The sequence below is a fragment of the Marmota flaviventris genome, chromosome 19, assembly GCF_047511675.1.
Source record: "Marmota flaviventris isolate mMarFla1 chromosome 19, mMarFla1.hap1, whole genome shotgun sequence".
Taxonomy (NCBI): Eukaryota; Metazoa; Chordata; class Mammalia; order Rodentia; family Sciuridae; genus Marmota; species Marmota flaviventris.
The window spans coordinates 14,055,003-14,069,866 of NC_092516.1; the positions used below are offsets into that span (position 1 = coordinate 14,055,003).

Below are 14,864 nucleotides of genomic sequence, written 5' to 3' on the forward strand. Positions count from 1 at the left end.
TAAGAGCGGAGGGGCCACTTCTCTTTGCTGGACCTCAGTTTCAATCTGTAAAACGGGAAGAACTACATCCAATGGGATCCAGGCCTTCCCTCCTCTCCCAGGCGGAATCTCGCAACAGCGTCTGGCTCAGCCTCTGGCACTACTTAGCTTTTGCTGCCCGGAGTCTGCATGCCCTCAGGACTGAGAGGCCAGTCTCCCTGAATGGGCGTCGGGTTCCTCTGTCATTCTTCTGCTCCAGAACTTTCAGAGGCTGGGTTTAGAGCCCATTTTTACTGTGCCCTGGGGTGAACCTCTTCTTTCCCAGGGGCCATCTGGGTCACACTGGAGATGGAGGGAGAAGAAACCTAACAGGAGAGGGCGCCTGGTCACAGTCCTGCCTGGCTCATTGGAGGGTGGGTCCAGGCCCTCTGTGTGTGGGGACGGAGATGCAGGTTTGTGTATATATGTATGTATCCATGTGCAAGCATCAGATGTGAGTGTTCCTGTGTTTATTTCTATATTAAGTTGCAGTAAGGACCTATGCGTTTAAACAACCATGCATGAGTCCACGTACACGTTAGCATCAGTACGTCCATGAATGCCAATACCTGTGTATGTGTGAGGGCCTCTGTTGGCAAATCTGTATGCCTGCACGTGTTCTCATGTATCTGCAGATGGGTACACAGAAGAATGATCATGCATCGGTGTATATAGTGGTGCTGCTGCATGGGGTAGTAGTTTTAAATGGAGGCAGAATGCAGTGTTTACTTGAGAGCATATGCCCTCAAATCAGGATACTTAGGTTCGAGCCCTAAATTCCTGAATTCAGCCTTTGAAAGCCGTAGACCCTTGAGAGAGTCATTATTTGTAAGTCTTGGTGCACTCGTCTCTAAATTGAAAATAATAACAGTGCTTAGGTTCAACGTCTAATGTCATGGCTGAACGATGCAACGTCCACAACACACTTAAAATAAAACCCGATAAGTAAGGTTTGTTTAAAAATGTTGAATGTTGCCGTTATTCATGCCATAAGTACAGAGGTGACTGGACTTGAGGGTCCGAGTGTGGCTCTCTGCATGGGTAACTGTGACTTGGAGCACACGAGCTTGGTACATGTGTCTCTCAGAATCTGTGTCTTGGTGTGGAGGGAACACGGACGGAGGTACACAGGGCCCGAGCCTGAGGATCAGTGGGGGTGTGCGTTTGAGTGTGGTCTTCCTGTGAGCTCCTCTTGAGTGGGTTCTGCCAGGACCATATCCCTTCTCAGAGGAGGGATTGGCTCATTTATTATCGTGGAGTTGCTCAGCAAATCTGTGTTGACCAAATGAATGTAGACAGTCTGTTTCAGAGACTGATAGATAAGAGGCCCCATGTCGGAATCAAAAAGAAAGTGCAACTAGCTAGTTAGTCAGGTGACTGACAGATGATAGACAGATGATAGTCAGAGATGGACAGATGATAGATTAGATATATAATAGGAAGGAAGGAAGGAAAGAGAGAGAGAGAGATGATAGATAGAGTTGGCTCTGGATAGGTGGATTCCACTTTATTCTGGAAGAGATAGTCAAGTGTTCTGTCCTGGGGGGGTTCCAAAACCTTGCTGCCAATAGCCCTGGGGGTCATCATGGAGCTGTGTTGAGGGCCTGAGCATGAGGAGTCACAGAATGGAGGAGCTAAGCCCCTGTCTGCCACCAGCGAGAGTTCACGCCTTCGTTCTCCTTGTACAGGACACCTATGTAGAATTATATTTAAGGAAAGGGTTACCCTATTATAAATGTTTGAGGGCCTGGTTCTAGCTCAATCCCTTTTATTCTACAGAAGGGGCAAGTTGACGACCTCCTGACGGCTCTCAGACCTCCTCCTACCCTCCATCTCCCGTGGAATGTAGAAGGTATGAATCCTCCAACTCACTGGGAAATAGGAACCGTTCCTCCCAGTAACTTTTAGAAGCCACCATCCTCAGGGCCTTGGTGGATGTCTGTCCAAGAAACAGCCCCACTCGTCTGAGGCCTGCCCTAGCAGGCTGGCTCCAGTGGCTGGATTTGGGCTGGCTGGTGCTCCTCACCCCACCTCCAGGGAGCGGAGCTGGGAAGCACTCTGAGCCAAGCAGATCCCCGGATGCAGTGTGGATGTGGGAGAGCAAGGTGCTAGCCAGTCTCTGTTGGCCCCTGGATGAGGAAGTGATGTGCAGCTGGAATGTGCATGTTTAATCAAGTGCTGAATGAGCAGGTGAAGCCGGGAGGGGAAATGCAGGAGACTCGCGCAGGTGAGCAGCTGCAGCAGGCTACGGGGTTCCAGGAGGAGTGACAGGCAGAAAGACAGACAAACCCTGGTTGCTCATATTTGCTCAAACCTGACTCCCGGCGCGTGTGTGGCCAGGCTGTAGCCCTTGCCCTTGGTCTTTGTGCTTCTTTGTCCTTATAATTAACTGCCCTGTGTCTGAGGGAGTGGAAATGGTTTCTGTTCCTCGCAGGCACATCCTCTGTGAAGGAGGCAGAGCACTGCAAACTTTCATGCCAGCAAATAGACAGGCTCAACTTCCAGGGGCCTGACCCTGGCTCCTGACCCAGTCCCCACGGCCGGCTTGGAGGCACTAAGGTGTAGCTGGGGCAAGAGGAAGCATTCTCAGTGGGTGGCATCCTTGTGGAGTGCTTTGTGAGGGCCCATTAAAGCTCTCCAGGAAGGGATGCCCCCCATCTCTCTGGCTTCGCTGCCACCTTCCCGGGGCAGGATGGGTCTCTCATTTTTTTCCAGGACTTCCTGTTTACCCTTCAGAGAAGGTGCGCCATCATTGGAAGAGTGAGGCGTGTTCTCTGGGATGATGGCATCTCTGCACCAAAATCAAGCAATTTCTTCAGCATCCAGGTCCCTGGGGTAGGAGTTTCTTAGTGGCTCTAAGAAAGTCAATGAGGTGGAGTTGGGGGGACAGGGGAACAATGGGACCTCTCCTCCCTTGGAGAATCTCCAAAAGTGGCCTTGCTACATGTTCCCATGGCGTCTGTTGAGAGCAGGATGAAACACATGAGAGGAGGCGGGGAGAACCCAAGAGTCAGACTGTCCAGTTCATCAGCCGTCAGGTCAGGAGATGCCCCCCCACCCCGCCCCCCACAGCAACCAACATGTGCTACACTCCCGGAAAAGCCTGGAGCCACAGTCTTTACTCCAGGAAGTTTGCTTTCAGGGTTCCAAGAGTAAAGGAGAAAACGAGAAAGCCAGGCCAGGACAGGCCGACAGGGTCCCCACTAGGAGACAAAGGGGACACACAGGTATGACAGTGTCAGAGTCCAGGAAAGCTCTTCTACTTCCCAAGCCAGGCCTGGCCTTGAGTCTGTTAACGCCAACACTTCTGCGTGAAGTGCAAGGGACCCACTCAGGAAGGGTGAATGGGAGCCACTGCCGGAGGGAACAGCATGGACTCTAAGGCCAGATGTCCAGCCGGGCTATCAGAACAGCCAGGCCAGGAGGACAGGCAGGAGGAGCGTGGGCCAGGCCACCAGGAACCCTGGAACACAGAGACATGAAAGTCAAGTACTGGGCTTGGGAATTCAGCAGCCGATGTGCCCTGGCCTCCTTGCCATGTGCCACATGGGATGGGGAAGGCAGAACGTCCTCCATGTCTGGTGTGGGTCACGGCCCCTGGGACCCCTGTGGTGGAGGCACAGCTATCTAACCACCAACCACTCTCCCCATTTTCTTCTGGGAACACAAGAAGGCAAATTTTTCCCAGGTTCTTTTGCAGGTAGGTAGCACGATGTGACTAAATCTGGCCGATGACATGTGTCTGGAAGTCATTTATGCCATCTATATAGGCCAGGTTCTGAAAATCTCCAACATGATCCTGCATGCTCTCTCATCCACCATGCTAGGGATCAGTTGTGGAAGATGAAGGATAGAATCATAGGAAATGATGGAGCTGCCAGAAGTTACCAGAAGGAACCAGAGTTCCTAATGACCACACAGAATAGGACTGCACCCCACTTCAACAATTTAGTGGGAAATTGTACTGTTGTGTAAAGGCACAGAGGATTTGGGATTGTTTGTTACAGCAGCCATCATGACTTATACTGACTAATACTGAAGAGTCAGAAAGGCACAAAGCAATGCCTCTGAGACCTGACTACTTAGTTTAGAATCTTTAGCTGGGCAGTCCTAGGCAAGGTAGTCAACCTCTCTGTGCCTGAGTTTTCCTGTATGCAAAGCAGATAGATATATTGGTAGCACCTTGCTAGAGTTTTGTAAGACTTAAATTAGTAAATTCATGCCTAGCACATAGAACACTGTATGGCACACGGTAAACACCATATAAGTGCTGGTTTTAAAAATTAGACTCTTAAGACCTGAAGAGCTGGGATCAAATCTTTTTTGCACATTGATTACACTCAGTGTTAAGGAAGGTCATGGATCCTGGATGATAGCTGCCTTTTTCTGAAAGCCTAAGGGCGCATGTGCACCCTCTTCCAAAACACTATCAAATTATAACATTTCCCCACCCCCCAAAATTCAAAGTAACCTGCTGATGACGTCCTAGAAGAAGGGAGAGGGCTACCATGATCTCCAGCCAGTTTATAACGATGACACATGAAATGGATGGACTGTTAATTCTAAAATATCAGGAAATGACTGTGGGAGAGAGAAAACTATGAGAACCACAGTGCCCTCTTGTGGTGGTCTGCTGCCTTGACATCAGATTGATCTCTTTCCGAAGGCTCCCAACAGTCCACCCTAGAAATCAGACAATTCAGCCTCTCTTACAGCTCTCTCCTGGGAAGCCACACTGTTCCAGGCCCTGTGCTGACCTGAAGGACAGGCAGAGCGGAAGGAGACTCAAGGTCCCTGAGAGAGCTCTATCCACTCTCTCCCATGGACAGTTCTTTTCTTAGTATTGTCTGAATGTTGGCATTAAGCATGAAGAGGCCATCTTGGACTTCCCGAGAAAATTTTTAGACAGCGGCCTAGTTGAGGACTTGAGGATGAAGGGAACTTTTTCAGGACTGTGTTTGACAAGGTAGGTCATTTTGAGGAGTAGCAAAATCCTAATACACGTGCTTCCCATTTTGTCCAAAATAAACCTCTTTGATTTGTCTGCTTGCTGAACTCCAAGTCATTCATCAAAACCCCATAAAATTCTTCCATGACCTTTCCCAGTACAGTGAATTAGTCTCCCTGTGCTCCTTCTGCACTCTCTACGAGCTTGCCATTAGCTTCCTTATGTGCCAGCCTCATTGATGCAATGAACTGATGTCCCCTCTGCTTATGGATTCCATTCTCCCCAGATCTGCCCACTTTCCATTTCTCATTCCACTGAATATCACTTTCTCCCATTGTGCTGCTGACCATTTATCCATTCCGACATTCACTCTTCCTTCCTACTTTGGTAATAAAACCATTGGTCATTGGTTGGGTACATGGTCACCAGGCCCCCCCCCCCCCCCCGGGGCCATGTGGCTAAGCCCTGGTCAGTGAATATAAATAAAGTTATATGGGGCCAGCTTCCAGGAATGTGCCTCAACACTCATTAACTTCTTCTATGTTCTCTCCATCTGGATTTCTAGACGGGAGGGTGGGAGCTCCGGCTGCCATCTTGGACCATGGAGCTGATAGTCACATCTTCAAGATGCTGGAGCAGTGAGCTAGAAAGAGCCGATCTCCTTGCCTTGAACTGCTTGCCTCCCGATTTCACTTATGTATGAGAGCAATACGCTTCGATCTGATTTAAACATCATTCGGCATCTAGTGACTTTCTGTCCCATCATCTTTTTTTATTTCTAAATAAACGTTTGCTTACTTTTTATTGTCTGTTTCTCACGTAATGAGTTCTACGAGGGCACGCACCAGTCTGTCTCACTTACCACCATAATTTCAGTGTCTAGAACAATGCCTGGCACACAGTAGGCACTTGAATATTTGTCATCCAATGACTGTCTCCTCTGCTAGACTGAGGAGCCAGTCTCAGCTCTGGCCCATTGTGGCAGGCAGAGTCCCTAGCACAGGAAATGGCATGTAGAAGGGACTAGATTGAAGAGGGGAAGGAGAGGGAGTTGGGAAGGCCACCGGAGAGACACGAGGACATGATGTACCTGTAGTGCCAGGGGTTCCATTCATGACACCAAGAGACTGGGCACCTGTGAACGGGAACAGAGGGCAAGAACCTCTCAGTCATGCTCTGGGTGACTGCAGTACTGTGACCACAGCTGTTCCAAATCCTGACCTGGTCCCCACAACCGCAGACATCCAGTGGGCACCTTTCTAAATGCATCTCATGCACGATAAACTTAACCCTCCTGACAGATTCTGTGAGGAAAATGTCCTCGTCTCCTCTTGACAGATGAGAAGACTGAGACTCAGCAATGTTAAGGGACTTGCAGAGTTGACCTTGCCCATCAGTAGCAGATCTGGGATTGGAACCCCAGGATGTCTGACTCCAGAGTGGAAGTTCCTCTCTCAGTTATCCTGGGCACCACAGAAGGCACCAGACAGAGGGCTCAGGAAAGGGGCAGAGTGTCCTTCATGAGACAGATTCTGCTTACCCATGTGGAGAGTGGATGTGGCAACAGTGCTTACTTGAGCATTCAGAGTGTCGTTTTATAAAGGTATTTGGCATGGTGCCAGGAACAAATATGTATCATTATCATTATTAAAATTATTAATGTTACTACATCTTAATTTCTTTAGGGCAAAAAAAAAAAAAAAAGATTTCATTATTTTTGCATTTCTTGACACCTCCATTATGGTGGTTAAAAAAAAACCATGACAGTACTGTGAGCCCATGTGTAGGATGGATAAAATTTGGGGAGCAGTTGAAAAGGTTCCCCTAATATCCTTCTCAAGAGTACTGTAACCGAATGTTGGAAAACAGCCAGAATACAGAGTTTCATCTAAGCAGGAACCTTAGACTTCACCCCAAAGGGACCGAGTTATGGGGATCTGGAGCAGGTGGAGTAAGACCAAGGCCACATGCTCTGAGATCAGACTGAGCTGGGCTCAGGCCTCATTTCCACCATCTAGGAGCAGGTTGCTCTTAGGTGAGTTCCTGATTCTCTCTGAACCTTGGCCTCTCACCTGTAAAATGCACACAGTTACGGGTGGATTAAGTAAATCGTTGAAAGCCAAGAGCTTGGCCAGGACTCTCGCACACAGGAGAACCATCACAATTGACAACGTCATTCTGTATCACGGAAAGACAGATCCACCAGTGGGGGCCCGACCAAGAAGGCAGAAAAGCCCTGGGTAGTTGGGTGGGTGACCCTAGGCACTATCAGCACCCGGCCTGCTGGCCTCGTTATCAGGACTAGGCCGCTTACCTCTCCGAGAGATGGGTCCCAAATCTAGAACCCGGGCTAGGTCAATGGCTGGTACTTCACTGCGGAGTTGACTTCTTGAACAAGACTGTGAGGATAGAGAGCTCTCATTGGATCCAAATTTAATTTGATGCCTGGTTCCTGTCCAGACTCCCTGCCACGGGTGGCTCTGGCCCAGAAGCTGGCCCCCACCCACCCTTTGACCCTAATTCTAAAGCTCTGCTTTTCTCAAACCAGAGAATTCTCACTGTCCTACCAAATAAATCCAGGTTTGAATCTCACTTCTGCTCTCTTTTAGTTGTATAATTTGGGGACAAATGACTTCTCTTTGGGATGATTAAATAGGACATATCTGGTTTGAAAGATTGAAATGAAAAAAAAATTATCTCTGCCAACAGGTAGACACAGTCAGTGCTACTCACAGACAGTGGCCAATGTGGGTAAGGGCAGGGGCCCTAGAGCCACAGCTCAGCTGGGGTCCATTCCAGCTCCGATACCCTCTAGCCATGTGTGGCTCTTGGTAAAGGATTCCTCTGAGCCTTTTTATCTATACAATGAGGTCAATTTAAGGCTCTCCTTACCAAAGAGCCGTTGTGCTAAATTTGATAAGTGTGCAATAGCTGTAGCATGAAGCTCAACACAGAGGAAGCACTGAAAAATCCAAAACGCTTGGGTCCAGAGGTTTTTTTTTTTTTTTTTTCAATTTTGGCATTCTTTAGACTTGGGAATATTTGCACACACTTTACCGGTCGATCATCCATCATCTGAAAATATGAAACCCTGCATGTTCCAAAATCCCAAAATCCTGATCATCATGTCGACCCTCAAAAAGTCTTGCATTTCAGAGCATTTTGGACTTCAGATTTTCAGAGCAGGGATGCTTCACCTGCATTATCACCATCATTCAAATTAGGTCTTATGCCAAAGAAAACAGCTCCACCTCCGGGGAACACAGTAAGTGCTTATGAATGAGCTTTCAGAAGTGCCCAGAGTCCATCTGTACATCCTCCTCTCTGCCTCCCTCCCTCACATGCACCCAGCCACCCATCTGTCCTTCCGTCTCTTCAGGCGTCCATCCAGCCCACCTTCTTCCCCCATCCATCTGCCCATTCATCCACCCTTCCATTCATCCCTCCCTCCATAGATCTAAAAAGTAGGTATGGAGAGCCTGTCGGGTGCCAGCCCCATCCAAAGAGAACACTCACAGGCTGGCACTGCTCATTAAGGGAATCACAGAGGTGGACCTCACAATGCAGGAAAACGAGGTCATAGTTCCCAGCAAACATGAACATCTGCACCGAGAACCGACTTTCCGCAGATGCCCCGTTCTCAGCCACGTGGATGGTGGCGTCACGTTCATTTGGGCAGCTGGAGGGGCAGAAGGAAAAAGGTGTGATTTCATTGTAGAAAACTAAAGCGCACCCTCACACAGACACACGGACACACACACACACACACACACACACACACACAGTGACTGCCATCATGGCAGCCTGGACTCTTTCAATTCCTCCGTGGTTTAGATTATTTGGGGCCCAATCTCTGGAGTGAAAGAGAATAGTTTTAAATTCCAGCCTTCCCCAGTTTCCAGCTAAATGGTCCCAGGCAGATTTCTTAACCTGACTGCAAAATGGAGACAGTCATATTCATAGAGGGGATGGGAGTGCTTAATGAGACTACCAGGTACACTGCTGCGCACGGGGCCTGGCACGTAGCTAAGCTCTATGAAAAACATTATCTAGTGATTATACTATGAATCATGACCTGCAGATATTTATATTTATATTTCTTTGTTTTTGTCAGTTCGAACGAGACTTTCTCTCAGTACTTCTCAGATCATTTTTCATGTTGATCAGTGCTAACATCTGTATGAGACTGTTTTTGAACAACGAGCCTATTGTCAAAATCTTCAAACATACTGAAATGGAAAACCATTGGCATTTCTTTACCCTGCCCTCCTATTACATATTAATACTTTAGGCTAAACTATCAGGAGTGAGATTCTTGGCTCAGCGGGTATTGTACAATATGTAATGCCAAATTTTTCCCAAGGAGGTAGACCAACTTACACAACTGCCAAGCAGGAATGAGATTAATATTTCCCCCTAAACTTTGTTAAAGCCAAAAGATAATCCCAGACTGAGTTGCCCAGTACCTGTTTCTGATGATGAAGTACTTCACGGGGTCTTCCTTGTCACTTGAGGGTGTGGCATAGCAGTTCCTCAACAACAGGTTGAACCGGGAAGTGTCCCCTCTCTCCAAGATGGCGCCCACATAGAGTATGGACTCCACCGACAGCACAGCCATATCCCCTTCGTAAGGATTCATGTAGTTCTGGTCTTGGAAGAGGGCCATCCTGACGGTGAACTCTCCCTCCCCATCCACACTGATGTTCAGGGAACTGAGAGAAGGAAAACCACAGGAGTGGAAACATCAGGTTTTGACCAGAGAGAACAACATAGACCAACCCCCATACTTGTGTAAGATTATGGAGGCAAAGGTTTATCTTGTATCTCTAAAGGAACTATTCAATCTTTCATTTAAACTGAGCACTTACTAGTTTCTAGGCACTAAAAATGATGAAGACAGAACTCCGACTCTGGGATTTCCACTGATTGCCCTGGTAGGTTGCGTGACTCTTGCTCACAGAAGAAGGGTCAGCACACAGTGCCATCTTACCACCTGGAGAATGGGGCTGAGGACCAGTTCTGTTCACTCACGATTTCTAGCCTCAGACCTCTTCCCTCCACCCACAACCTTCCGTTGAACATCAATGTAGCATGATAAGTGTCTTTCATTTTGATTCTCTGTGACCCATGGGCCTCCACACAATATAAATGAAAACCACTGAACTCAGAATTTTTCCACTCCTTCAGATCCTGCCCCTCTGTGAGCCCAGGAGTTTAATAAGGGAATGGGACAGGCACTCTGGATTTCTAGACAGCTCAGAAAATCCCCCGGTAAGCTTAGGAATGCTAAGGACCTGATGGGACAGGCCCTATTCCTGGCACACTGGTGCAGACAGCGGCCTGGCCTGTATTGAATCTCAGGCAGCTTGCTCTTTGGTTCTACTTCTGGTGGGACAAAGATGCTGTTTATCCAGTCAAAGGTAGTCTCAGTTTAAATCCCAAGTCTACAGTAAAGCCTTCCCTGCCCCCCATCCCTATCCCGCCAAGATAAGGTTCAGGACCCCCGTTTCCTGCTCCCAGAGCATCCTGTGCTCTTCCTACATTTCATTTATCTCACTTGTAAATAACTGTTGACATAGTTGTTTAATGACCTTCTTCAAGGTGAAGGGACCTGTCCTCTCATTTTGTTCCTAAGCGTGTTTAAAAGCAGTTTCGTAGCCCGACATGGCTTCATAATAAATAATCTCTAATATCCAGGAAATACCTATCCAATGTGTGCCCTGTTCATGATGAGGATTCCCCAATGTCCAATCAACACATTTTGTGAAATGAATGAGTAGGAGCTCCCCAAAGGGGTTAGTGGCATTGTGTGCACATCATGAACTGCTCTAGAAGGGAGAGGGACCAAAGTCAGGGTTATGGGTCAAAGGGCAAGGGTCATGCCATACCTCACAATGGGCCGAAGTGCAGTCTGGAGGCTGACCTTCATGTCCAGTGGGTAAGCACACTGGAAGTTGATGTTGACGAGGACGTCTCTGATGATGAAGTCGGTGGCCAAGGAGAGAGTGTTTTTGTAGAGGGCATGGGTTCCATTACGCTTTGGTATAAAAACAAAAACCACCTATATGTTTCCACGGATGTGTGCAAGAGAAGGTCAAATTCAGATCTGAGATCAGAGGGAGGGTTCTCAGCCAGGAAGCCACCCTGTCTTCTGACCTCCAGGAGGTAAAGGGGCCTCCTCCTCCAGAGGCTCAAAAACTTTATGGGAAGAGGAACGAGGAGGCCAGATTAAGAACAGAACCGTCAATAAATAACTGGCCCCAGGGAAGAGTCGGGGCCTGGCGGGCTTGGTGCCCTGTACCTCCCTCCCTCAGGAACCCTAATGAAAATCATCCTGACCATAGCTCACATCTGTGAACCTCAGGCTCCAGTGGACCAGCGTGTTTAATCTCACGCATGACTCTGGGGGCCCAGGATCTCTCAGCACTACGACGGGTCCCCTCGGCCTGCATCCCACCATCTGGCAGCCAGGGCCTGAACACCACTTACCTCCAGAACGTTCCCACAGGCACTGGCCTGAGCGGGACTGGTCACAGACACCCAGTTCCCATCCTCCGTTTGTAGGATGCTGCTGCAGCTCCGGTCCTTGAGGTAGGCGATGATCTTCTCCCCGAAACCCAGGCCTCCCAACAAGCACTTGTCTACCTTCACCTTGATCTCGCTGGCCCCACAGTCCAGCTGAGGCTGCAAACTCTGAATATCTGCAAAGCCACGAGGAGGTAGGTAAGGTGGACGGAGGTCTAGAAGCAGTGGGCAGGGAGCGTGTGCAAAGCCACCCTGCCCACCAAATGCTTCTTGAGCATCTACTATCTGCTTCCTGTCCCAGGAGTCTACCCACCACGTTCCCAGCATGAAGACTGTTGATATCTGAATGCAGCATGTAGCTCCCATCTTTGCAGATTTTTTATTTTTTGGTAATTCTTGGAGATTGAACTAAGGGCCTCACACATGCTGGGCAAACCCTCTACCACTGAGCCATATCCCCAGAATGTAGAGTTCTTGTGCAGTAACTTTGTCCCTCGAGGGTCAAGCCTGGCCATGGTCCAGCAGCTGACATGGAATATGTCCCAGCCCTCCCCCTCCCATCTTTGCAAATGGACAGAATCTCCCCAATCTCAGTCCACGCCCCCCGACTTTGGTCCACACCTCGTCATGACCTCCAAAGTCCCCTGCTCCTGCCCCATCCACTCAGGACAGCAGTCACCGTTTCCAGTGAGCGCCTCACCAGAGCCGTTGAGGTCCTGTCTGCAGACGCAGACCCAGCTGCCATTTTGAGGGAGGCACTCCTCCTCCAGGCGGCAGGCCTGCTCACACCTGTCTTCCACAGTGGAGGGGTCTAGGAGATGGGGCCAGGAAGGAAGAGGATCAGGAGGCCATGCAGGGTGGGTCTGAGGTCCCCCAAGTCCAGCCCTCTCATCCCACCGGGGCCCAGGAGTTTGGCCAAGGGCGTGAGGTATTAGTGGAAGGGCCAACCTCAGGCTCAGATCTCCTGATTCCCCATCCAGCAGAGTAGGCGCCAGCCCTACAGCTCTATCAGAGGGCTCACTCCAGGCCACCGCACACTTCTAAATACTTTCTCAGGTAACCATGGGAGTCAGGGCACCCTGAAGGTCAAGTCCTGGATGCCAGGGCTACAGTGCCTGGTTCAAATCCCAGCTCTTCTACATTCCAGATTTGTGATGTCAAGAGAGTTGCTTGACCTCTCTGTGCCCTCATCCAGGTAACTACATAGCACCTATTTGGTGGGACGATTTAACAAGTTAATACTGAGGATGGTGAGCACCATAGGTTTGCTGATATTTTTGCTATTATCCATTTTTTTTTCTAATCAGACCAGGAAACTGAGGTTCTAAGAGGTAACTTAAACCACCCAAATGGAACCCAGATAGGGAAGAGCCTGAGTTCTTGACATTTTGCTCATATGCATTTCTAAATCAGGAGATCCCACCCTCCACATGGAAGTTCTAGTTTATGGAAATGTTGAACTCTCTGGCAACCGGAAGGCGCTCTCCTACGGGTGCAAGGGTAACATGGGGACTCGAATCCTGCAAGGGCTGGTGGGAGCTCTGCACAGCCTCCTCCCGACCAGCTCCCCTCGTTCTGCTGGGGCCTGAGCATCTCACGGGCCACCCCACCCACAGCTGCCACTCACCTGTGCAGAATCTCAGATTGCAGTTGGGGCTGCCTTCCAAATGGTACACGTGGTACCCGCCCGGGCAGGCCTTCACCTGCACTTCAGTCGACCAGAGGCAACAGTTGTCACTCCAGTGGGCACAGGAAGTGTGGGTGACGATGCCCTCCCCAAGGTCAGGGTGGGTCCCGTTCAGCCACATGGGAGCGGCTGTCTGGCATCGGAACATTGGGACACAGGTCTCGGGCATCCTCACTCCTCCCTCGCCCACAAAGCGATACCAGCCTCTCAAATTGAGGTCGCATTTCTGGAGTTCATCTGTGTTCAGTGTGCTCCGGGAGGGGTCATTCAGGACCGTGTGATTCTCACAGGGGTCAAAACAGACCTCGGCCTCTGGGGTGCCAGGGGCCCCACAGGCCAAATCCAGCCCATAGGAACTGGCTTCTCGGGGGTCTCTGTAACCTGAGAAAGGGACAAAGTGCTTGGGTGGACCGAGCAACTCCACAGTCCACGGGGTCTCTGTCCCCAGCCCTACACTCTAAGAACTCCAACGAGTCCGACAGGCACAGGAGCCATCAATTAAACATCAAAGTCCATCACCTGGAAATCAGAACACTCAGTGAGGCCTTGGGTGACGTTTAACAGTCATTCAGGACATTATGGGCCACTGCCCTGAGTCTGCCACCACGCCCCACCCAGAGTTCCCAAGAGCTTCCCAGCGGGGCCCAAGGTGGCAGTCCTGCGTGAGCTCTCTTTATGTGTCACATAAATGTAACGCGGGCCTCTGGGGAAAATGACCCCAAACATCATTAAAATGAATAAAGGAGAAGTGAAAGTTGTCACCATGCTGGCTTCCGAGGCACGCGGACTAAAAGGGAAGCCGTCCTAAGCCCACCCTGTTCCCAGAGGTAATCATACCTGCATTTGTCTATACCCTTCACTCTCTTCCCATGCACAGGTGTGTGTGTGTGTGTGTGTGTGTGTGTAATATTATTTTCTAAAACAAAAATGAGCTCGGTGCCATTCACCTCTTTTTAACATGTACTTTTCTCTTCCCACAGTGCAGACTTTCCTCCCCATCAGTCGACACAGTCTAATGAGATTTCCCACGTTGGCACCCTGGGCGTGTTGCTTGGGTCTTCGCCCTGAAGGCTGCCCTCACAGTAAAATCGTAGACTGTTTAAGAGAGCCCCCGGTCTCCCCCCACTGGGTGTTTCCCCCTCCCCTCCAGGGGACATTCTACTGTGTCTCTTGGGCACACCGGGACTCGATTCCCTTTTCTCTCGGCGCCGTCTCCCTGACTTGGAGCTCGGAGTCTTTGCTCCGGACCTGCCTGTTCCTCTTGCTGACCTCAACTACCTTTCCTGCACATCTCTAATCACACCCCAGGTCATTCTGGGCGCCAGATAAGCGGAGCACTCACCTTGCTGCGCTGTAGAGGCCAGAGTCAGGATGCAGGAGGCCAAGGCCAGCCACAGGGGGTCAGAGCCGGCCATCCTTCAGCAGGGCAAGGCGTGTGACTCACTCCACAGAGTGCAGGCTCCCCATGCAGCTCTGGGGAAGGAAAGGTCCGCAGGATCAGAGCCACAGAGGGGCTCCCTTTGAGGTGCCGGGGTAAGATGGGGACTCGCATCAGTTTAGCTCCGACCGTGGGACAGCACCTGGACTAAGCCCCTCACGTTCTTGATCTCATTTCCAGCTGAGGGCATTAAATGCACGCCCGGGCTGCAAGTTCAGTAGCTCGCTTATGCGATGCTCTCAGAAGCA

At 49.9% G+C, this 14,864-nt stretch overlaps 1 protein-coding gene across 2 annotated transcripts; it reads right to left on the minus strand.

The window, feature by feature from the left end:
• Nucleotides 1–3,422: 3,422 nt before the first annotated feature.
• Gp2 (glycoprotein 2) lies at nt 3,423–14,593 on the minus strand. Of its 2 annotated transcripts, XM_027940886.2 has the most exons (10): nt 14,521–14,593; nt 13,119–13,559; nt 12,192–12,302; nt 11,456–11,667; nt 10,855–11,003; nt 9,433–9,678; nt 8,483–8,645; nt 7,281–7,365; nt 6,057–6,101; nt 3,423–3,481 (listed from the first exon to the last, which is right to left on the minus strand). In XM_027940886.2, the coding sequence occupies exons 1-10, from the start codon at nt 14,591–14,593 to the stop codon at nt 3,423–3,425; spliced, it is 1,584 nt and encodes a 527-aa protein (XP_027796687.2). The 2 variants fall into 2 exon arrangements, with proteins under 2 accessions (XP_027796687.2, XP_027796688.2); XM_027940887.2 differs by lacking the exon at nt 13,119–13,559.
• Nucleotides 14,594–14,864: the final 271 nt, after the last annotated feature.